The 20367-nt window shown below is 45.9% G+C and overlaps 1 protein-coding gene across 1 annotated transcript in view; it reads right to left on the reverse strand.

The window, feature by feature from the left end:
* LOC147703634 (transmembrane protease serine 9-like) overlaps positions 1-20367 on the reverse strand; it is a 153465-nt gene that overhangs the window by 1067 nt on the left and 132031 nt on the right. Inside the window, exons 10-11 of the mRNA XM_086929529.1 lie at positions 19946-20115; positions 751-1117 (exon numbers count right to left, since the gene is read on the reverse strand). Coding sequence (XP_086785655.1) covers positions 751-1117; positions 19946-20115 — 537 coding nt within the window. The remainder of the gene's footprint in view (positions 1-750; positions 1118-19945; positions 20116-20367) is intronic.

Genomic DNA, 20367 nt, shown 5'->3' on the forward strand with positions numbered 1-20367 from the left:
TTCCTTCAGTCCATGGCTCAATTATTTCCTCTTCCATTGTTTAGTCTGGGCTCCTTTTCTTCATTTCAATTCTTTCACCTCCTAGCTTCCTTGGTTAATTTCCTACATAAGTATCTAAATGCCTGACTTTATTTCGTTTCTGTCATTCAGTCAATTTCTAGCTTCATTTCCCCCACTGTGAGCTTGTACATGAACATAAAAATATTTTCCTCCCCTGCCCCACCTCTTTCCTCTCCTCTCCTCTCTCTCCCTGTTCCTTTGTATCCATTTACTTTTACAATTCTCTCGTCATCTCTCCTCTTTTCTCCCCGTCCTTCCTTTCCTTCAGTTGAACATGAACTATTTCCTTTGTTCAATTCATTCAGTCCCTAATTTATTTGTTGCATCGTTGTTTTCTAATACCAAAATGCTGCCTTCGTACAGTTTTGTGAAACTTCATGCGCGTAATAAGATACGTGTGCATGCCGCAATGTTATGTTCCCTACACAGTGCTATTAGAGATATATGTAAATGATGAAAGAATTAGATGTTTGCCCCCTGGTGCCAGTATTTGAAAAGAGGTGGTGAGGTCTTAGGTGTGGCCAAGGTGGTGGTTGAGCTACGTCTGGATTCTGTAGCTCTCTTTATGGCAGTAGATATAGTTGTGGTGTGGAAGAGAATGGTGGAGGGCTATTGGTCTTGTTTGTTTGTCTTGAAGTGGTGGAACTGGAGGTGAAGGAGGAAAGGGTAGCTCTGTCTAGGCAGACTTACCAGTACTTGTGGCAGTGTAGCCTGCAAATGAACTAGTAGTGCTGGTCAAGGCCGTTGTAGATATCGAGCTGGTTGCTGTGGCGACAAACACATTAGATGTTTTGTTGATGGCTCCAGAGATCAGATCAGGAGTGATGGTAGGGTTAGAGGTGAATGTGGCAGTTGTACCCACATTTGTTGTATTCGGGCTGGGTGCTGAACTGAACTCCACTTCCGGAACATGTTGCTTTATCCAGGCATCATAGGCAGTGACCAGGGTGTAGACCCCAGGGCGGTTTGGCAAGGCGCAGCCATATCCCCAGCTCACCACTCCAGCAAGGAACCAACTGCTGCCCAACTTACACACTAGTGGCCCTCCAGAATCACCCTGGTATATGAATAAAAGGTAAGTTAGTACATTTTGAATGGTAATCCTCATGAAATCTCACAAAAATCTATACTGTTCCTTCTTCTCAATTTTATTTTCAGTGATCTTTTGACAAGACATGGGAAACATCTTTACTCTAATTAGTTTTCCAACTTAAAGTATTTAAACTAAGAGGGACAGTCTGATTACTAACAAGATAGCAACTGAGATTTTGTGGGGCTGACTCGTAGCACCCCTTTATCTAATTTGCACCCTCTCTTTTCCCTCTCATCCTGTGGGACTGATGCTGCTGGCTGAATTCTTTTTCATCTTTGTTGGGATAGAATGGGACTGGCAAAATCATTTATCAGTAGTCTTCATTTTTCCGAACCAGTTTCTACCACGTCACAGTCTTTAATTCATGAGGAGTTACCATCAGGATATGGAACCAATTTACAGCTTCTAAAGAATAAAATGTTCAGCTTTCTTTGTTGTTTCCAATCTCAGACTGGGAATATTTTTTTTAAAGTATTAAAAGTATTACCTTAGCAATCAGATTGGATGATTATCTTTTTTATAGGAAGCATAATGGCATCAAATAAAAATGAGAAATATAAGAAAACAACCTAATTGGGGTAACCATATCCTTACAATAAAAGTTTTAATTGGAAAAGAATAAATACAAGTATAGAGTTTTCTAGGAGTCAGGAGCACTTGTGACAGGTAAAGAAACCCCTAGTACAGTGGTCCTTAACCTTTTGAAGTCTGTGGGACACCATTTAATGGTTACTGGAACCCAGGGACCCCTACTGATTTATTATTGGTATCTGGGTATTTCCAGTGACTCATTACTTGAAGCTGGGGACCTCACATAAGCATTTTCGATGTTTTGAACTGTGAAACAATACCCACAAAATTCAGAAACAAGCATTTATCAAACAAATATAAAAATGATGAAATGTTTTGATTTCACAGCGGTTGGTTATTGACCAAGCAAATAGAAGAAAAACTTCTCTATTTACCTGGCCAATGGCTGAACAGTAGAGATTCTGAACTCTAGGGCTAGTGACAGTGCAAATAGCAGAACAATGTCACTATTTACCCAGCCATTGGTTAATTGAGGAGATTCTTTATTGTCCGGATGGTGTCTGTACAAATAGTAGAAAAACTTAAATATTCACCCAACTGCTGACTAAATAGTAGAGATTTTGTACTGTGCGGCTGGCAGCTGCTCAAATAGCAGAAAAATGCAGCTATTTACTCATCCGCTGGCTAAATAGTAGAGATTCTGCACTGTTCATCCGGAAGCTGTGCAAATAGCAGGAATACTTGAATATTTGCCAGTCAGCTGCCAGCTGTGCAAATACCAGACAAAGTTCATATGCACATGGCCGCTGACTAAACAGTAGAGATTCTGCACCGTTTGGCCATCAGCCTTGCAAATAGTAGAAAAACTTCACAATTTACCTGGTTGATGTCTAAATGGTAGAGATTCTGCACTGTTTGGCTGGCAGTTTTTGGAAACCTTCATCCCAAACCACACCCTGAGACCGCATTTCAGAAACAATCACAAAAGTCCATTTAGTGGTCGAAAGAAATTTCCAACTGAAAAAAGGGTTTTAAAACTATTGATATCTACTTTTTTGTTCACAAACTTGTGATATAACAACATGATACTCTTAAGTGCTATATTTGGCTTAGATGCAGGTACTTACATAAGTCTAAAGGTCCGAAATATTTGAATGTTTCCAAGTTATTCTGACAGACATAACAAAATAGATGGGGACAGTTTGACATTAACTGGTGCATCCCCGCATATTAGCAGGGTTGCGCCAGTTATTGTGCGCGACGGAAAAAAGTCTTGAGCTACCATGGATGGGACCGCATTTACAATGCGGCGCAGTGTGGTGCAAGGATAGAGAGATGCATGACGCATCTGTCGGAGTAATGATGACGCAGTGCTGGGGTCGTGTCACAAGCTCGACACAACTCCACCACTGCTCAGGAGCGGCCTATACTTGCTGTGCAGCGTCATTCCTTATGCCTGCTACAAGCAGGCGTTAAGTTTTGATGCAGCGGGTGGTAAAAGTGACTCTGTGAAATCTTGCAGATTTCACTGCATAACTTTTACGAGACTTCCTTGTGACGGAACGCCCACCCTGCATACATTATACCTGATGCAGGTATAATGTAGCGCAGGGCTTTACAATGTGACGCATCTCCCTAGATGCGTCACGTTGTAAATATGTTGCATATTAGTGCATTGTTTATGACGCCGCTTCATCACAGAACAGACACAACAGTTTTGTAAGAATGTTGCAAGGGACTTGTAAATCTGCCCTATTGTACTCATCCCCTAGTCTTCCTTGGCTGTTCTGCCCAGTTCTTTTTGTCCTATTCCTTGTGGCTCTGGTCTTCCTAGGCCTTCTTGTGTTTCACCTCTTGACCCGTAGTCTGATACTTTGTATCCTCCTCCTACTGCTTCTTTCCCCAGCAGCTCTCCATAATGACTTTAGACAGGTATAGCCTCCAAGTCTGTAACGCAGATTTATTTTTTGCTTTCTGGATTTCTTTTGCTGAGACACCACTATCAAGTACAGAAATTTGGGCTCGGTAGAGACAGGACCTTACACTGCTTAACATGTTAAAAATCAAAACTACCATTCTCAAGATGCATTGTGCAGGTGAGTAAAATGTCAGTGTGGCTGAAGGGCCAACTCATGGCATGGGATCAATAAGAATTGATGCCAGTAGTATACTTTGTGGGTGAATTGAATGAAAAAGGGTGTTTATTCACAGGCAGCAGAGTGATCTCCACATGTGAATTACCCAGATTCATTACTTATCTGTCTCTTGCTTTCACTTCCCCTTTCCACAGAAGCCCGGTTACAATGTCTCACTCAATTTACCTCCTGCAAGTCCCCCAAAGTACTTTGCAGACAAACACCAATTACATACAGTATGTGTCCCTCCCTCTGGGGCCCAGATAGCACCTATCTGTCTGCATTCCCTCTTTGCTGCTGCTTGATGACTGCTGCATTGTTGCCTGATTTGAAATACTAAGCAAGCACAATCCTCATTAAACAGAAGTGTAAAGCTACACAAGGCCTTCTGAAATTCTTGTGTGTTTAGTAAAGTTTAGAGTAGGGATAGGATGATATAAATGGATATGAAAGGGGAAGTAGTGAGGAGGTGAACGTTTGAGAAGGATGTTTATGATTCATAGTAGTCAGAATATTTTGGGATGCGTCAGAGAGTAGAGGAATGGGATAACGGTTAAAAGGAGGATTTTTTTCAATAGCAAAATACTGAAAGTAGTGTGTGTGGGAGTTCATGTGTGTATGGGTGTGTGTATGTATGCATATGACATTTGGCAAGGATTTATTGCCGGGAGAAAAACGCTGTATATGAAGACCCATATGTTTATAGAAGCAGCAACATTTACATGGTCGGATGTGAGCATTTATCATGTGGTGAAGCATGCACATTTTTCATGTCATATCTTTTTTTAGTAGCAGGCATAAACTCATCTGTACATGTACCTTTATGGGCACAGAAGCAGCAATTATGACACTGTATTAAATACACATATCTAGTGTAGTTATCCCTCATATAAATGTATCTACTTATCACAGGAAGCATAGTTCAATGTACAATGACCCATGTACACTGTTGTGTAGTGAGTGTAGTTATCATGTGGGGAACAGTCAGCTCTTGACTAATCTTCTGAAGGTAAGATGGTTGTTAGTGGATCTTATGTGTGTGGGTAGTTAATTCCATATTCTGGCAGCCTGAACAGAAAAAGATATTCTACCCATGTTTTCTTGAATGTTGGGATATTGGGGAGGGGGCATTCTTGAGTTTAGGTTATTTTGCTGTATGCGGAAGGCGGATCTTCTGGCAACTGGTAACCAGTGTATGACCCTCAAGGCAGGGGAGATATGTGCAGCTGAAGTCAAGCAGCAGTGTTGTGAATTCTCAGTGAACTTTTCATAGTTGACAATGCTAAGCTGAGATACAGACCATTATCCTAATCCAGTTTAGATAGGACAAGGGAGATGATAGCTTGAACCATATGAGGATATCCTACACGGGGGAAGATGCGCTGAGGGGTTTTTATTGTGGGAAAGCTTGATTTGGCTACTGTATCCACATTTGCATTAACTGACAGCTCGGAATCCATGGTAATTCAGTGGTTTGTTACCTCCTTGGAAATGTGTGGCAGTGGTCCTAGATTGTCAGCCCAAGCGCAGAGAGGCTCATAGGTTATTCAGTCACCACAGGTGAGTATAGAGGTTTTGAAGTCATTCAACTTGAGGTGGCTCCATGACATCCATTGGTCAACTGCCCCGAGGCAACTGAAGATTTGGGCTGCTCCGATGTCCTTTGGGTTTTCCAGATTCAGAGGTATGTGCCTGTCATCTGTTTGGTTATATCAGGTGAAGTAAAAGCTATTGATCTGATCTGGTAATGTACCAATATCAATGTTGAAAAGCATGTGTGAGATGGTGGAGTCTTGTGGTCCTCCTGCTTTAATGCTGTATGCAGAGATGGAGGAGTATGCATGATATTTTTTCTATTGTGTAGGTACAGTGTGATCCAAGCGAGAGTTGTACCGTCTATTACGGCTTTCTCAAGTCTTTTGATTAGTGCATCATAATGCACTGTGCCGAAGCCTGCAAAAAAAAAGGTCCAAAAGAAGAAGGGCAACAACCCCATTATGGCCTACTGTGTTTTAGGTTCACCCCAAATAGAGATTAGTGCCAATTCTGTGCCTCGTCCAGGATGGCATGCAGTTTAGAAGTCGAAAAGCTGGAATTGTCTTTAATGAAGTGTGACATATGGGTGAAAGTTTCTTTTTCTGCAGGTTTTCCCAAGAGTGATGCGTTGCTATGTATGGGTCTGTAGTTAATAGAATCTTGATTGTCCAGGTTAGGTTTTTTTCAATAATGGGCATATGCATGCTTTTTAAAATTCTGCTGAGAAAAATCCTTTTGTTAAGGAGTTGTTGATGAGCTTTCCTAATGGGATGACTACCGAAGTTGAAAGTAGAATGTTTTTAAACATTTGAGGTGGACAAAGGTCAGAGTGGCAGCCTGTTGGCTTGCTCGCATTGGCAAGATCCAAAAATGTAGTGGGTGATCATTCTTTGACTGTGCTTGCCTTTTCCTGGAGGGTTTTTTTTAAATAAAAAAATGGTTTGGGACTGTTTGCTTTTTTGTTGTTTAAACAATAATCCAACATATTCGCTTTAGTTGGGTAGTGATTTGCCACTTAGTTAAAAAATTCTTGATAAATTGGGTAGGTAGCTTCTGACATTTTAGCTTGCGAAATTCTGTGAATATTTTATAAAATTCCTTATTAGAACACTTTGCATTATGGATTTGGTTGCAATAGTATTGTTTTTTGCTTTTTTGATTGATGACTTTTATATTCTGTTGTGCTTGTGTAGGCATGTCTTGTCTTGAAGGTTGTTTGTTTTTAGCCACTTGCATTGAAGGTAATCAATTTGTTTTTTTATCTTTTTAATTCTGCATTCATCTAAGGGGCATGTTTTCTTTTTTTAATCGTAGATGTTTTTAGAGGAATTGAAAGATCAAAAGCTTTCTGGAGCCTTTCATAGAGTGTTTGTAATGAATTTATTATGACCAGATCCGCGTTAGAGGTTATCAGATTTTATAGTTCCTCAGAATTCAGCTTGTTCCAAGGTCGATGTGAAGCTGAGGTAGTGGTCGGACCATATAAGTGGACTAATTCTTTGGACCGTGACTAGGCCTGTGTTGATGAAGATGATATCTAATGTGTGCACACTGATGTGTGTGAGATTGGGAATGAGCTGTTGTAGGTTGTGTGTGCTTAGGCCAATGAGGATGGTTCTGGGTTTGGTATTTTAGGTTTGTCAAGCATATGTTGAGGTCACCAAAGATGCATATGTTTGAGTATATTGTAAATAGGTTTGCGATTTATCTAACAATGTGTCTGGGAATGTTTCATTGCTAGGAGGTGGTGTGCAGAGAAGGGGAAGGTAACATAAAAAGGTTAGGGGATGGTTGCAACTAAAGAAAAATCCTCAGCTTTGATGAGAGTTGTCATTTCTTTAAATATGACAGGTAAGCCACCTCCAATTTTTGCCTTTGTGATTTTGTGTTTGAGTTTGATATCCTGCTGAAACAGCTTCATGCAATACCGGTGCAATAGCTTTCCCCAACCATGATTCAGTTATAAAAAGCAAGTTAGATTCTGTGTCTATCAATGGATCAAATAAATGGTAATGTATGTTGAATGTGATGTGAATTTGCACTGCAGGATTTTTGCCCTTTTAAGTTGTGAGTAGTGTACTCTTGTTGGAGGACAGAAACATTGTTGTGTTTGTTTATTGTTATCATCCTCCAAAAGGCTTAAAGACTTTTTAAAGTCTGGGTGTGTGGGTGGTGGTGCGTCTGCTTGAAGTTGACGGGTTGGACTGTGGAATAGTGAGTAAAAGGTAATTTTGCTTTGAGATAGTATGAAGAGTGTTCTGGAGTACCTTTCTTTGTGCATGTTACAGGTGGAAGGTGTATGGGTGTGGGGTGTTGGTGGGGCATGAAGATCATGTGGTACGGCACTGAATTGAGTTATGAATAAATTAATTAAATTAGATTTATAGAAGCGCACAAATACCCAAAGGGCATTAAGGTGCTAAAGACCTGTATGTTCAGATGAGAAACAAAAACGAAAAAATATAATAAACTCTCTGTTCTGCGTGTATCGAGTTTACAAAGTGAAGAGCCAAGTTCCAGTGCTTTTCTGAAGGATGTGTGGATCTCCAGGCTAGAAACATGATGAAGAATGGAGTTCCACAACTTGGCAATAGCTACTGAGGAGGCTCTCCCTCCGCATCTTGCCTCCCGAAATTTGGGGACAATTACTAAAGTTAGATTTTCCAAACAAAGTTGCCTGGTGGGAACATACTACTGGAACACCAATCTCATTGCTCCTGGACCTGATCTGTGTAGAGCCTTGTGAGAAATGCACAAGGCTTTGAACATAATGCACTTTTTAACTATGTAGCCAGTGCAGCTTGATTAGTTTGGCTTAGACTAACTGGTACGTAGGAATTTCTAGTATCAGTCTTGCTGTTGCATTTTTTTACTGTTTGCAGCTTGGTTAAGGCTGACTTGGTAATGCCAAGATACAGTACATTACAGTAGTCAAGATTTATGATATGAGGGGGGCCTGGCCAGCAGCATGGCCGACTAGACGTGCCTGAGAGGAGCTCCGGCCGAGCCAAACATTAATCCGACTTCACATATCCCCCACACCTTTGAAACGACACCACACGGATGTCCTGACACCCAAGTACCTGTTGCGGGCTGCTGCAGCGGTGATCCGACGCGGAAATCGCCTGGGTGCCGGGGAAGAAGACAGCTCCGGTGATCTACCAGCGTCCATGATGGCGGCCGAGGCGCTCGGCCGTGAAATGCGCGCCCCCACACCCGGCGGCCCCCGGTGCAGGTGATCCTGGCAGACGGTGGCTCCGCGACCGGCCTGGCCGTTTGACCGGCCCGTACAGTCCCCCTGGGAAGCAGCAGCAGTCTGACCGCGGTGCCCGCCGGCCGCCTGACCCTAAGATGGCGACCGGCATAATTTGCGGAGACTGGTGACGGCGAGGTGCCCCCGCGGCCCCCACCCGATACGGGGTGCGACCGGGCCCTACAGCAGAGGCGGCGCGGCGGACGGGCAAAAGTGAAGGAGGTGACACAGGGATCGGTGCGGCGCCAGGAGCGGGACACACCACCTCACACGGCGGCCGCCTTAACCAACATGGCGGCCGCGAGGTAGGAGCACCGGGGGGACGGCGGCGCATTGGAGGGCCGCAGTGGAGCGCGGAAGCCTGCCCGGCCTCGTGGTGCTGGAAGCCCCTAAGTCTGCAGGGGGGCAGAGCGGGCTGAGTGGGGACTTGCTGCCCGCCACACGTGTGCCAGCACATGGGGTCTGAGATCTCGGGGCTCTCGGTGAGGGCTGCCTGAAGTCACCGGCGGCGGAGCCCCCCCCCCCTTCCCGGCCGGGAAGTGAACGGACCCTGCCCAGTGGCGGTGGGGACACTGACATAACCCGCCCGAAGGACGCAGGAAGAAGGCGGCCCTCCACAAACTGCAACTGTCCCAGACGCACGACCGTCCCCGTCGCTACACGGTGGAAGAGGACAGTACGAGGAGACCCTTCCACTGGGCTGTGCAACCATGGGAAAGAGAGACGTGGTGCCCAAGAACACGAAACAGGGCCCGATGGACAACTTTGCGGCCCCGCGTCCGATGGTGGAACAGCAGTCCATACAGCCGGGCGCCCGCAATGACACGGCCATGGTGCTGGAGGCCATACAGGCGTCTAGAAAGGACATCCAAGCAACGCGAGCAGCTTTGGAAACCAAGATTGGTGAGGTAGGGTCCGAGGTAACGCTACTGCGCCAGGACTTCAGAAACTTGGCAGAAAGGGTCACGACGGCCGAAGCGAAACTGACCGACAACGAGGAATCGATCACGTCTCTCAAGAAAGACATGGCGGAGCTGCAGGCCTCTCACCGTCAATTACTCTGGAAAGTTGATGACGCCGAAAATAGGTCAAGGCGGAACAACCTACGCTTTGTGGGCTTTAGGGAAGGAATTGAGGAAAAGAGTATGACCGTCTTCCTCCTCGACTGGCTGAAAACCACCTTTCCGACTGCACGGTTCTCCCCGTGCTTCATCATCGAGAGGGCGCATAGGGCACTCCTGGCCAGACCACCGGAGGGTGCCCGACCGAGACCAGTGATAGCGCGGTTCCTAAACTTCGCAGATCGTGATCTGATCCTGCGTGAAGCCAGGAAGATGGGAGAGATCCGCTTTGAAAATACTACCATAATGATCTTCCCGGATTACAGCCAGGAGGTCTCGAAACAGCGCCGCTCCTTCGACGCCGTGAAGGCAAAACTGAGGTCTCTAAAGATTCAATACATGCTCCTATTCCCGGCCAAACTCAAGGTCATCTATCAGGACAAATCCGTTTTCTTTGCCCACCCGGACGATGCGTGGCAGTGGCTCGAGGAGCGACCCATCCTAAATAGCAGAGAAGCAGCGGGCCGTGAGGCACAGGACAGGTTGCTGCGGGAACGACCGAGATGGGAGAGACCGAAGCCTCAGCGACGGAGAACGCAAAAGACTCAGCAGAAGACACCGGCAACACCCCATAGGCCGCGGGGCGTGCATGACGGGGGAAGGGGCAGATCGACGTCCCCGGGCGGCGTCTCGGTGGCGGGCTCGAGATTCAGTAGCCTGAGAAATGGAATCCGCTCAGAAGAAGAAGACATGGAGGAATCGGAGGGCAGAGCGTCCGGTGCAGAGGAGGAGGACAGCAGAAGTGATTCGTTGCACCCGCTGGCTAAAGAAATACAGCAGCTGGAGCAAGGCTCTACAGGTCAAGGGACTCATGTGGACACACGAGACTCATTTTCATGAACAATGGTGCACTGAGGTGGGGAAGAGATGGCGGCTCGGCGATGCAGAGCAAGCAAGTTGGCACACCCCCCCCTATTGTCCTTTGTGTTTTTAGTGCTGGTTATTGGTTAATTCGGGTGGGATGTGTGGGAGGGCGACAGGCCTTCTCCCGTGGATAGTTCAATCCCGTATGGGGCTGCGACTGGAAGGGGAGGGAGGTGGGGAGGGGGAGGGGGGGGCAAGCGGGATTATCTTTTACCTCATGTTGGGGTTGTTGTGGGGTTCGGGGGGGAGGGGGGAGTTCAGCAGAGAACAGCAGGGGGGGACGATGCGAAGCAAGATGGCAAGTACATTAGATATTCCACACAGCACTGACTCAGGGGTCAAGGTGCTAACATGGAATGTGAACGGCTTAGGGTCCAAAATTAAGAGAGGTCTGGTTACAGCCTACCTCAAGAGACTGGAACCTGATATTATCCTCCTCCAGGAAACCCACCTAAAGGGGAATCACTGTGCATTCATAGCAAGGGGGCGATACACGGTCCTGGCGCATGCAGGCTACACAACGGACTCCAGGGGGGTTGCGATTCTCATACATAAAGCTGTGCCATTTACGATTACACGCACCTGGCTAGACCCGCAGGGCACGTATGTGGGGGTTCAGGGGATGTGGAAAAGGCGTAGATATACGCTATTGTCAGTATACGCCCCACCCAAGTTACAGACACGCACACTAAAGGCAGTCTCCGCCATCCTGCTGGACACGGCTGACACCACGCAAGTAGTGGGAGGGGACTTCAATGATGTGATGTGCGCCGTGCAAGATAGATCGGGGTCACCACGCACAGGGGGACACACAACAGCCTTAGCACAGCTCATGACCACCATAGGCCTCACTGACATGTGGAGATGGCTTCACCCCACACAAGAAACATATTCATTCTACTCCGGGGCACACAAGGTCTTCTCCTGGTTAGATTATGTTTTTGTATCCCGGCAGGAGATTGCGGCGGGTGACCTAGCGGAATACAAGGCGAGAGGGATCTCCGATCACTCCCCGCTATACGTCCACTTGGGGCGAATGAAGGGAGTCAGGAGGCCGCAATGGCGGTTAACGGCATGGGACATCCAAACGCCGGAAATACTCGGGGGTGTACGGGCGGACATTAGGGTCTACATGGCTGAGAACGAGGGTTCTGTGGAATCCGGCGCTACCCTCTGGGAGGCGATGAAACCAGTGCTCCGTGACCGCATTCAGAGTAGGCTGGGAGAGGCCAGGCGTGCACAACAGGGCAAGATAGCGAGTGAAGAGGCGAATGTCCTGGCCCTGGAAACGGAGTACCTCCAGCAGAAGGAAGAGGTGTGCCTTAGACGGCTGCTTGACGCGCAGAGGCACTATAGGGAGTTGGCCACAGACGAAGCACGCACCCAGGCTCTGGCGACTCTCCACAGGCTATACGATGTGGGCGACAAGTCGGGCAAACTTCTGGCTTGGTTGAGCAGGAGGGAGCGAACGTTGCGCTGGGTGGATCAAGTCCAGCTGACTGGGGACAGGAGGGTGACCACTGATGAGGGTATAGCGGAAGCCTTTGCATCCTATTATGAGGACTTCTACAGGGCCAGGGACCTGGGGGACAGTGCGGACGCCCAACAATACATGGGCGACATGGAGGTGCCTACCCTGTCCACAGACGCTAGTGCCATCTTAGAGGCAGACTTAACCCTTGAGGAGTTATCGGAGGCCATAGCGGCAATGAAGCCGGGGAAGGCTCCGGGGCCGAATGGCTTCCCGGCGGAATTCTTTAAACGGACTGCGGACTTACTGCAGCGGCACATGAAGGACCTCTTTACCGAATCATACCGGGCGGGGAGCCTCCCTCCGGACCTGGACCTGGCTACCATTGTGCCAATCTACAAAGAGGGGAAACCTAGAGATAACTGCTCATCCTACCGCCCAATCTCATTGCTAAATATAGAGACAAAAATTCTGGCCACAGTCCTGGCTCGTCGCATGCGACAGGTCATAGCTGAGTTAGTGCATTTGGACCAGTCCGGCTTTCTTCCGGATAGGGCCACTAAACTGAACCTCCGTCGCACCCACAATTGGCTACAGGAGGTCTCCAAGAGAAGCGAACCCCATTGGTTCCTCTCCCTGGATGCGGAGAAGGCATTCGACGCAGTCCACTGGCCTTTCCTGATGGAGACCCTCTGAAGGTTTGGGTTTGGACCCAAATACTTAAAATGGGTACAGCTCCTCTACTCGGCCCCGAGAGCGAGAGTACGAGTCAATGGGAGGCTATCTCGCGAGTTCCCTATCGGGCGAGGCACGCGGCAGGGCTGTCCACTGTCCCCCCTCCTATTCACACTCACCATCGAAATCCTCGAGATACGAATCAGACAGAACCAAACGGTCAAAGGGTTTACGTGGGGGGGATAAGTTGCCTCACAGGAAAAAATATCCCTGTATGCCGACGACGTACTACTGTTCGTGACAGACCCAGACACGACTATCCCGGCACTATTCAGAGAGCTCGACGACTTTGGGGCGCGAGCAGGCCACAAAATAAACTGGCACAAATCAGTCCTCTACGATCCACAAGGCAGGGAGAGAGGAGCCTGCTTACCAGAGTCTCTTATACATACTAAGGACGGCTTCCGATACCTGGGAGTCTTTATAACATTAGATAGGACGCGCTCCTTCACTACCAATTTATCCCGCATTATGCTGGAGGCCACGGCTGAGATGGACAGGTGGAGACAACTCCCGCTCACCTTACTGGGGCGCGCTGCACTATATAAAATGATCATCCTCCCTAAGTTCCTATACGCGCTCCAGAATGAGTACTATCCATTGCCGAATAAGACCCTGGACACAATCCACGCTGACCTGCGAGCCTTCCTGTGGCTGGGGAAACAGCCGAGAGTGGCGCTCTCCACCCTGCAGCGACACCAATATAGTGGGGGAATCTCGCTCCCCAACCTAGAGGCCTACTACTGGGCGGAACATCTCGCCCCAATTAACGAATGGCTGCATGCTGCAGCCGACCACCCCACCTACGCCTTGGAAAGGTCTAAATGGTCAGGTAAAACTATACTACACTATCTGTTTGGGGAAGCGGTGGGAAAGCAGTTTCTCCCTGCCACCAGGATTACGTTAACAGCCTGGAATAGGGCATCCAAAAGAATGGGCTGGGAAAAACGGCCCACTAGACAGACACCCCTCTGGTGCTGCAAATGGTTGGGAGAGCTCCGCAAACTGAAAGGCTTTAGACAGTGGGACGACATTGGCATCTCCACAGTGGGGGACGTGATAGCAAGGGGAGACCTGAAAACGTTCCAAGCACTTAAAGACGACTTTGGCCTGCACAACACCCAGTACTACAAATACGCTCAACTGAAACACGCATGGAGGGCACAAAACATTGCACTTTCGGACCTTCCTGAATATGCTCCATTAGAGGGTAGGCTGCTGCAGGAACAGATAGGGAGGGGGGCGGTATCCCTCACATATAAAACCTTGACCAACAACATGCTAGGGGATCTGCAGGTGCTGCGGGCTAAATGGGAGGCGGAGGTGGGAGACATGGAGGATCTTGACTGGGAGCTAGCCCTCATGCATCCCCGGGAGGTGGCCATTAAATCGAGGCTCCGTCTTATTCAATTTAAGGTGCTGCACAGATCATACTTTGACAGGGTGAGGCTATTTAGGATGGGCAGAGTACCTGACACGACATGCCTTAGGTGCCGCCAGCAGAGTGCGGATTTCTTCCACATAATCTGGGGTTGTGCAGTCATCCAGGACTACTGGGAGAGTGTGTTTCTGGAACTGGGGGAGGTGCTGGGAGTGGATCTTCCACGGGACCCCAAATTGGCACTGCTGGGCATGACCACGGAAGTTGACCTACCCCGCCCCTTGATCATCTTTCTAGTATTAGCACTAGTGGTGGCAAAAAGGGACATCGCACGGCGCTGGGGGGCCCCTGAAAAACCAGATTTAGAGGAATGGAGGCGTGGATTGGATATGTACATGGCGGCGGAGAGAGTGACCTATAAAGCCAGGGGTTGTCCCAAAAAGTTCCGGAGGGTTTGGGCAAAGTGGAGGCACTATCACGGACTAGAATGAGACATTGTGAACTGGTGCCCTGAAGCCTATGAAACCCTAGCCTGAATAGTCTAGATGCCGGGATTGCATGCTTGATAACTGTATACCATGTGGCCCAGTGCCTATGCTAGGGACGGGCAGGAACGCTTGAGTGGGGGGGAGAGGGGACCGGGTAGGGGGCGATGGGAGGGAGAGGGTAGAGACCTGCTGTTCGATGGGATGTTTCTAGTTTATTGTTCCTTTTTTTCTTTCAGTGGCTCTTTCCAAAGCAAGAGTACTAATAAGGGGTGATATGTCTAACAACACCGGAAAAGTTGTGTGCTGTCGGCTAGAGCGGAATGTTGACGCTCTACCGAGTGCTGATCCTTTGCATGTGTGATCCTTCTAATGCAACAATAAAAAGAATTAAAAAAAAAAAAAAAAAGATTTATGATATGAGTGCCAATACCACTTGTTTACATGCCCATAAAGGAATGACTAGAAAAATGTTATGAAGGATACTAATAATGCAGAAACAGGTGGAGACTGTGCAATTAACCTGCTGGTCCCAAACCAAATCTTTGTCCACAATCACACCCAGATTTTTTTGCTGAGTCAGTGTAGCTCAGCAGTGGTCCCAGCATCTCCGGCCACTAGTTGCTATCTTTGTAGATTGTTGATTGCCAAAAATGTTAGACCGATATCTTTCATCCACTTAGCTACAGCCTTCATGCGGTTGTTGAAGTTGGCTGAAACTGACTCATCGTTTTTTTGTAATAGAGTCAATTACTTGGGTATCATAGGCATATGAAAGTGCCTGTAGTCCAAATATCGGGATCAGTTCGCTAGGGGGGGATGCATATAGATTGAATAAAGCTGGACTCAGGGAAGGTCCCTGAGGAACTCCTAAGGCAGGGCAAAGAAGTGCGACTTGAATTGCCCGATTGTCACCATCTGAGATCTATCTGTAAGAAAGGACCTTACTAGTTTCCTTGCTGAGCCTTTTATCCCTAGATCCTGATTCGACCTATCAAAAAGGAAGGGGAGATGGGATCAAAGGCTGAGCGCAAGTCCAATAAGATCAGTACCGCTGCCTAACTCATATCAAACATTGATCTGATAGTGTCCACTTCTGAAACTAATGCAGTTTCCATACAGTGGTTGCTCTAAACCCAAACTGAAAGACATCTAACAGATCCTGTTTCTCAATATGGGACATACGCTGCACATTTAGAGGTTTTTCCATGATTGTCGCTGGTACAGCGAGCAGAGAGATGGGTCGGTAGTAGTTTTGTCATTAGGATCCAGATTAGGCTTTTTAGTAAAGGCCTGATTGTAGCTTCTTTCCATAGAAGTGGATAGCATCCTGTGCTAATAACTCTGTTCATAATAGAGGTCAGAGGGGGAGCACTAGTAATGACTGCTAAACGTATTATTTTTGGAGGGCAGGGCTCAAAAGGGGACCCTCACTTTATACTATGGCGATGTACCACCATTTGTTCCACTCTTGTTGGTGTAAAGGATGTTAAATTAGCTGTATGCTCCCCTATTTCATCTCTGAGCTCTGGGTCATTGTACTCGGCATGTAATTCAGACTGTGACTACTTATGAATTTCATCAGAAGGAGGATCGCATTTCTTGTAAACTGTAAGAATTTTAACTTGAAAATGGTCAGCCAGTTTATTATAAAAGACCTGAGATCCCTCTACGTTGGTAAAGTCTATGGGAGCAGGTAGGAGATTTTCAGCCTTAAAGAATTCCCCGCTTGTAGATTTTGCAGAGGTAATCTTATCAGTACAGAGGTTCAACTTATCTTCTCAAATTTCTGCATTGTAGTCCCTGAAGAGAATTTCGTATGTGTCTTTTTCCTGGCTCTCGTTGTTTTTCCGCTAGGCTTGTTCTTGTCACAGGCAGTGTTGTCTAACTAGTCCGAGATGCTCAGTGAACGCGAGTTGATGGCAGCTTTCTGTGCTTTTGGATTTTCCTAAGAGGGGCAACGTCTTCCAGTGCAGAACTGAGTCAGGATGAGAAGTCCACTACGGCCAGTTCCACATCCTCGAGGTCAGTCCGGATCCTGGCTCTGAGAGTGGTTTGAAAGAGTTTCTACTGATAGTCCCTTCCAATTTTTACATAGCCTATTGTTATTACTGTTTAGTTCTTCTTGTCATCTTCAAAGTTTTACAAGAATTTGCGGGTGGTCCTCTCTAATTATAATATAAGTAAGAGTTCCGAGGAGGATGGACTGAAGGCTAAGTGTTCCATCGGGGATGACTCTTGATAAAGTGTAAGAATCCCCACATCCTCCTCCTAGTACCGCATCACGGCATAAAAATCTGGCCCATATACAAAGAGAAGAGAACCTATTTTTGCGATCTATACTGGGCCTTCCTAAATCCACCCCAGCTTTTTCCGTACACATGGAATTGGGGATAGGGTACATTGAAGACTCATTGTCTTTGGCCCCACCACTGTCATGGATTAGGACATGGCTTAATCCAGCTTTAATTCTAAATCATGTGATTATCAGGGATTGTATGGGGAGGGAGAAGGTGGCTAAGATTGGTTGGTTACAATATATTAAATTCACAGCAGAATACCTAGGCCGGCCAGAGCTATATACAAACCCCGAGGGCCTGAGGAGAGAGGATATCAACTGGGTGAAGAAAAATTTCATAGAGAAAAAGGAAGCAGAGAGAGAGGCTAGCGAAATTTCAAAACCAACTGTAAGGGCCCACTACATGATGATTACTTCGTTATCCATTCAACTTTATTTGAAGATAGTAAACAAACCTTTTCATAGGTGGGTCCTCACAAAATTCAGATTTAACCAAGCTCACTTTCTGCTAGGAGAATATGAAATATGGTGTAAGCCTCATGAAAGTGCTCCTTGTAAATGTGATCACTTTTCTGATCAGGATTTATTACATTTTGTATTCTTCTGCCCCTTTTATAAGGAGGGGAGGGAAAAATACATTAAACCAATTCTGAGAGGTCAAGATTTTATGCAGGTTAAACCAGCCCTACTGTATCTGCAGCTCATGGAAACTACAGTAGTAATGTATGGGGTAGCCAACTTCCTGACAATGTCAATTCGATCAAAACAAAAAAGATTAAGGCTGAATAATTAACGTTGATTGACTCTTTGATTTTAATAATAGGCGAATGTTATCTGTCATTTTGACCCGCATTAAAAATTAACTTATGATCTGCACGTTTTGCACTTTTTCCCCAGGCTGTTAGTACGTTGTACATATAACTGTAACAACACCCTTGTTCGCCAACATTTTAAATTTTTTGTAGATTGTAAGGTCCTGCAAGATTGTTATTATTGATAAATGTGATGGTAAAGATGTTTTTATATGAACTTTTCTATTTTTAATATTAGGTTTTAAAACATGATTTTAATAACTTGTTTGTATGATTGAAACGGTTTCTGTAGCATACTTTTATGATTTTAAAACAATCGAATAAAGTGTTTTTTGACTTGACTTGACTACCGCATCACGCAAAGGATCGGCTTCCTTCCCGGACAAGGGCGCGCCCTTGTCCGGGAAGGAAGCCTATCCTTGTAAAACTTTCAAAACTTTGAAGATGACATACATTGTGGCTTTCTATCTGCATATATAGATGACTCTTTGGCTTCTCAATACTTCCTATTTAGAAATCAATTGGACACGCCCACCCGCAAAGAAACTCTACATCGTTTACGCACAAAATCAAAAGTCCTTGCCCTGAAGAAGTCCCTTGAGGACGAAACGCGTCGGCTGCAAGCACCCGTGTTTTGACTGTATACCGTCTCTTTTGGAATAAAGAAAATCACAACTAAGAGAAATCTACATCTGTGATTATTGATATTATATTTCTGGATTTATGTGGTGCACCTGTGCTCTTACGTATTAATTTCCATATGAGCAATGGTTGATAGACGGGTAAGTGCGTGTTTTTGTGTGTATGTGGATTGAGTGATTGGTGTATGAGAGTGTGAGGTAAATAAAGATGGGTTTAATAAATGCGTGTTATTTTTGCAGCTATTCAGAGAAAAGTGGATGTGTGTAGATATGTTGGAATGGTAGGGAGTTTTTAAAGGTGTGAGATTTTGTTCGGATATATTTCCTATGTGTGTTTTTTTATTTTTTTGGGTAGTATTATCTGGTATGTTGGTAGTGACTGGTGGTGCATAATTTGAGTGAACGTGTTGAAGGAGAAGTGGTGGGAAAGAAGGTAAGGTCTTTCTCTTGTGTGAAAGTTGGAAAATATTTGTGTTGAGATGGGGTTGTACTTTGGGTAGGCAGATGAATGTGTCTTATTGGTAAAAGAGAGTGGTGAAAGGAGGTTGTGTTTGAGATACTGTTGGAGATACTAAGCAGATCTCCAAGACAAAAGCCTGCCATCTTTCAATCATTCACGCCCTGTTCTCTCTAACCTTGACTTTGTAATTGCTCACAGAATCTACTGTCAATTACTAATTTGAATATGGATTTATGAGCAAGTGCACATATCTCATCCCTTTGAAGGGCTGTTTACTAACTGCACCCCAGTCCTACCAGTCCTTCAGCGTCTCTGGTCTATTCATTGATTTCCTTACTTCCTTTACACCATCGCACTGATGATATTATGTTTCTTATAATCCCCTACATTTCAAAGAATTGTAAATGAAAGAGTCTACCTTGCTAGAAATTACTCATACCCTCCAAAACCCTGCTTTTATTATTGGTGAAAGCTCAGCTCACTAGGCCACCCTCTAACACAGCTGGTCACAATACACCTTTTTATGCAACAGAACTATCCTACCAAACATCTGCTGCTCTAAGTTTCATAGAGGATACTCTTGGATTTCTACACTGAGTTATTCACTTATAGCATATTATATCTGTCAAGCATGCATGCTACACTAACTTACTGAGAAGTATCATGTATGGGGCAATCTAGCTTTATCCGCCTAATTACGACACCTACTGGAGAAGTCAATTTCACATTTACATTGTAGGGTTGATAGACCCGTGGTGGCATTAGGCCTAATTAGCAAGGCACCAAAAATGTATATTTTTGCATCCAGTCTTCTTTTAGTATTTACGCCATCCTGGTGTCCATAAAACGTTTCCCTTGAATTGTTTCCCATCTCTTCAAAAACAATATGGTGCTTGTTATCCTTGTGATGTATAATGATTAATTTCAAGGGACAACACTTGTGCAACAAGCAGCCAATGATGATGCTAGTGGGACCCACTGCATTAGTTCCTTCAACAGAAGTCCTTCCATTGTCTACCACTCCTGTAACTGCTTTAAAAAGTGTCTGCTCTCCCAAATGCCCCTTACCTGGCACGAGTCCCTTTGCCCTTGAGGATACCCAGCGCAGATCATGTCGTACTTGATGAACTGGTACTTTTGGCTCACCCCTGAGCCTGTGTGGTACATGTTGTCACAGGTTGTAGGGTCGATGATGGGGAGCTGCACCTCCTGCAGAGTCTGTGGTGATGAGAGGCTGACTGTGAAAGGAAAAGAGATTCAACTGTTATCATCTGTCTATCAGCAAAGTTAACCTTACTCAAAACCCTTCTTCATGGCTAGAGATTTATTTGAGAAATTGATTGTTTCGCTTGTACCACAAGAATGATGACACTGTTACGACACATCAGTGGCATTCCTCCTATTTTCTCAGAGAAAACATCATTGTGCCTTTGGGCCAATTCAGCCCCCTTATTTTTTATTTGAATTCACATTCCCTTAATACATGGGCC

Source organism: Lissotriton vulgaris, chromosome 7, assembly GCF_964263255.1.
Source record: "Lissotriton vulgaris chromosome 7, aLisVul1.2, whole genome shotgun sequence".
Classification (NCBI taxonomy): Eukaryota; Metazoa; Chordata; class Amphibia; order Caudata; family Salamandridae; genus Lissotriton; species Lissotriton vulgaris.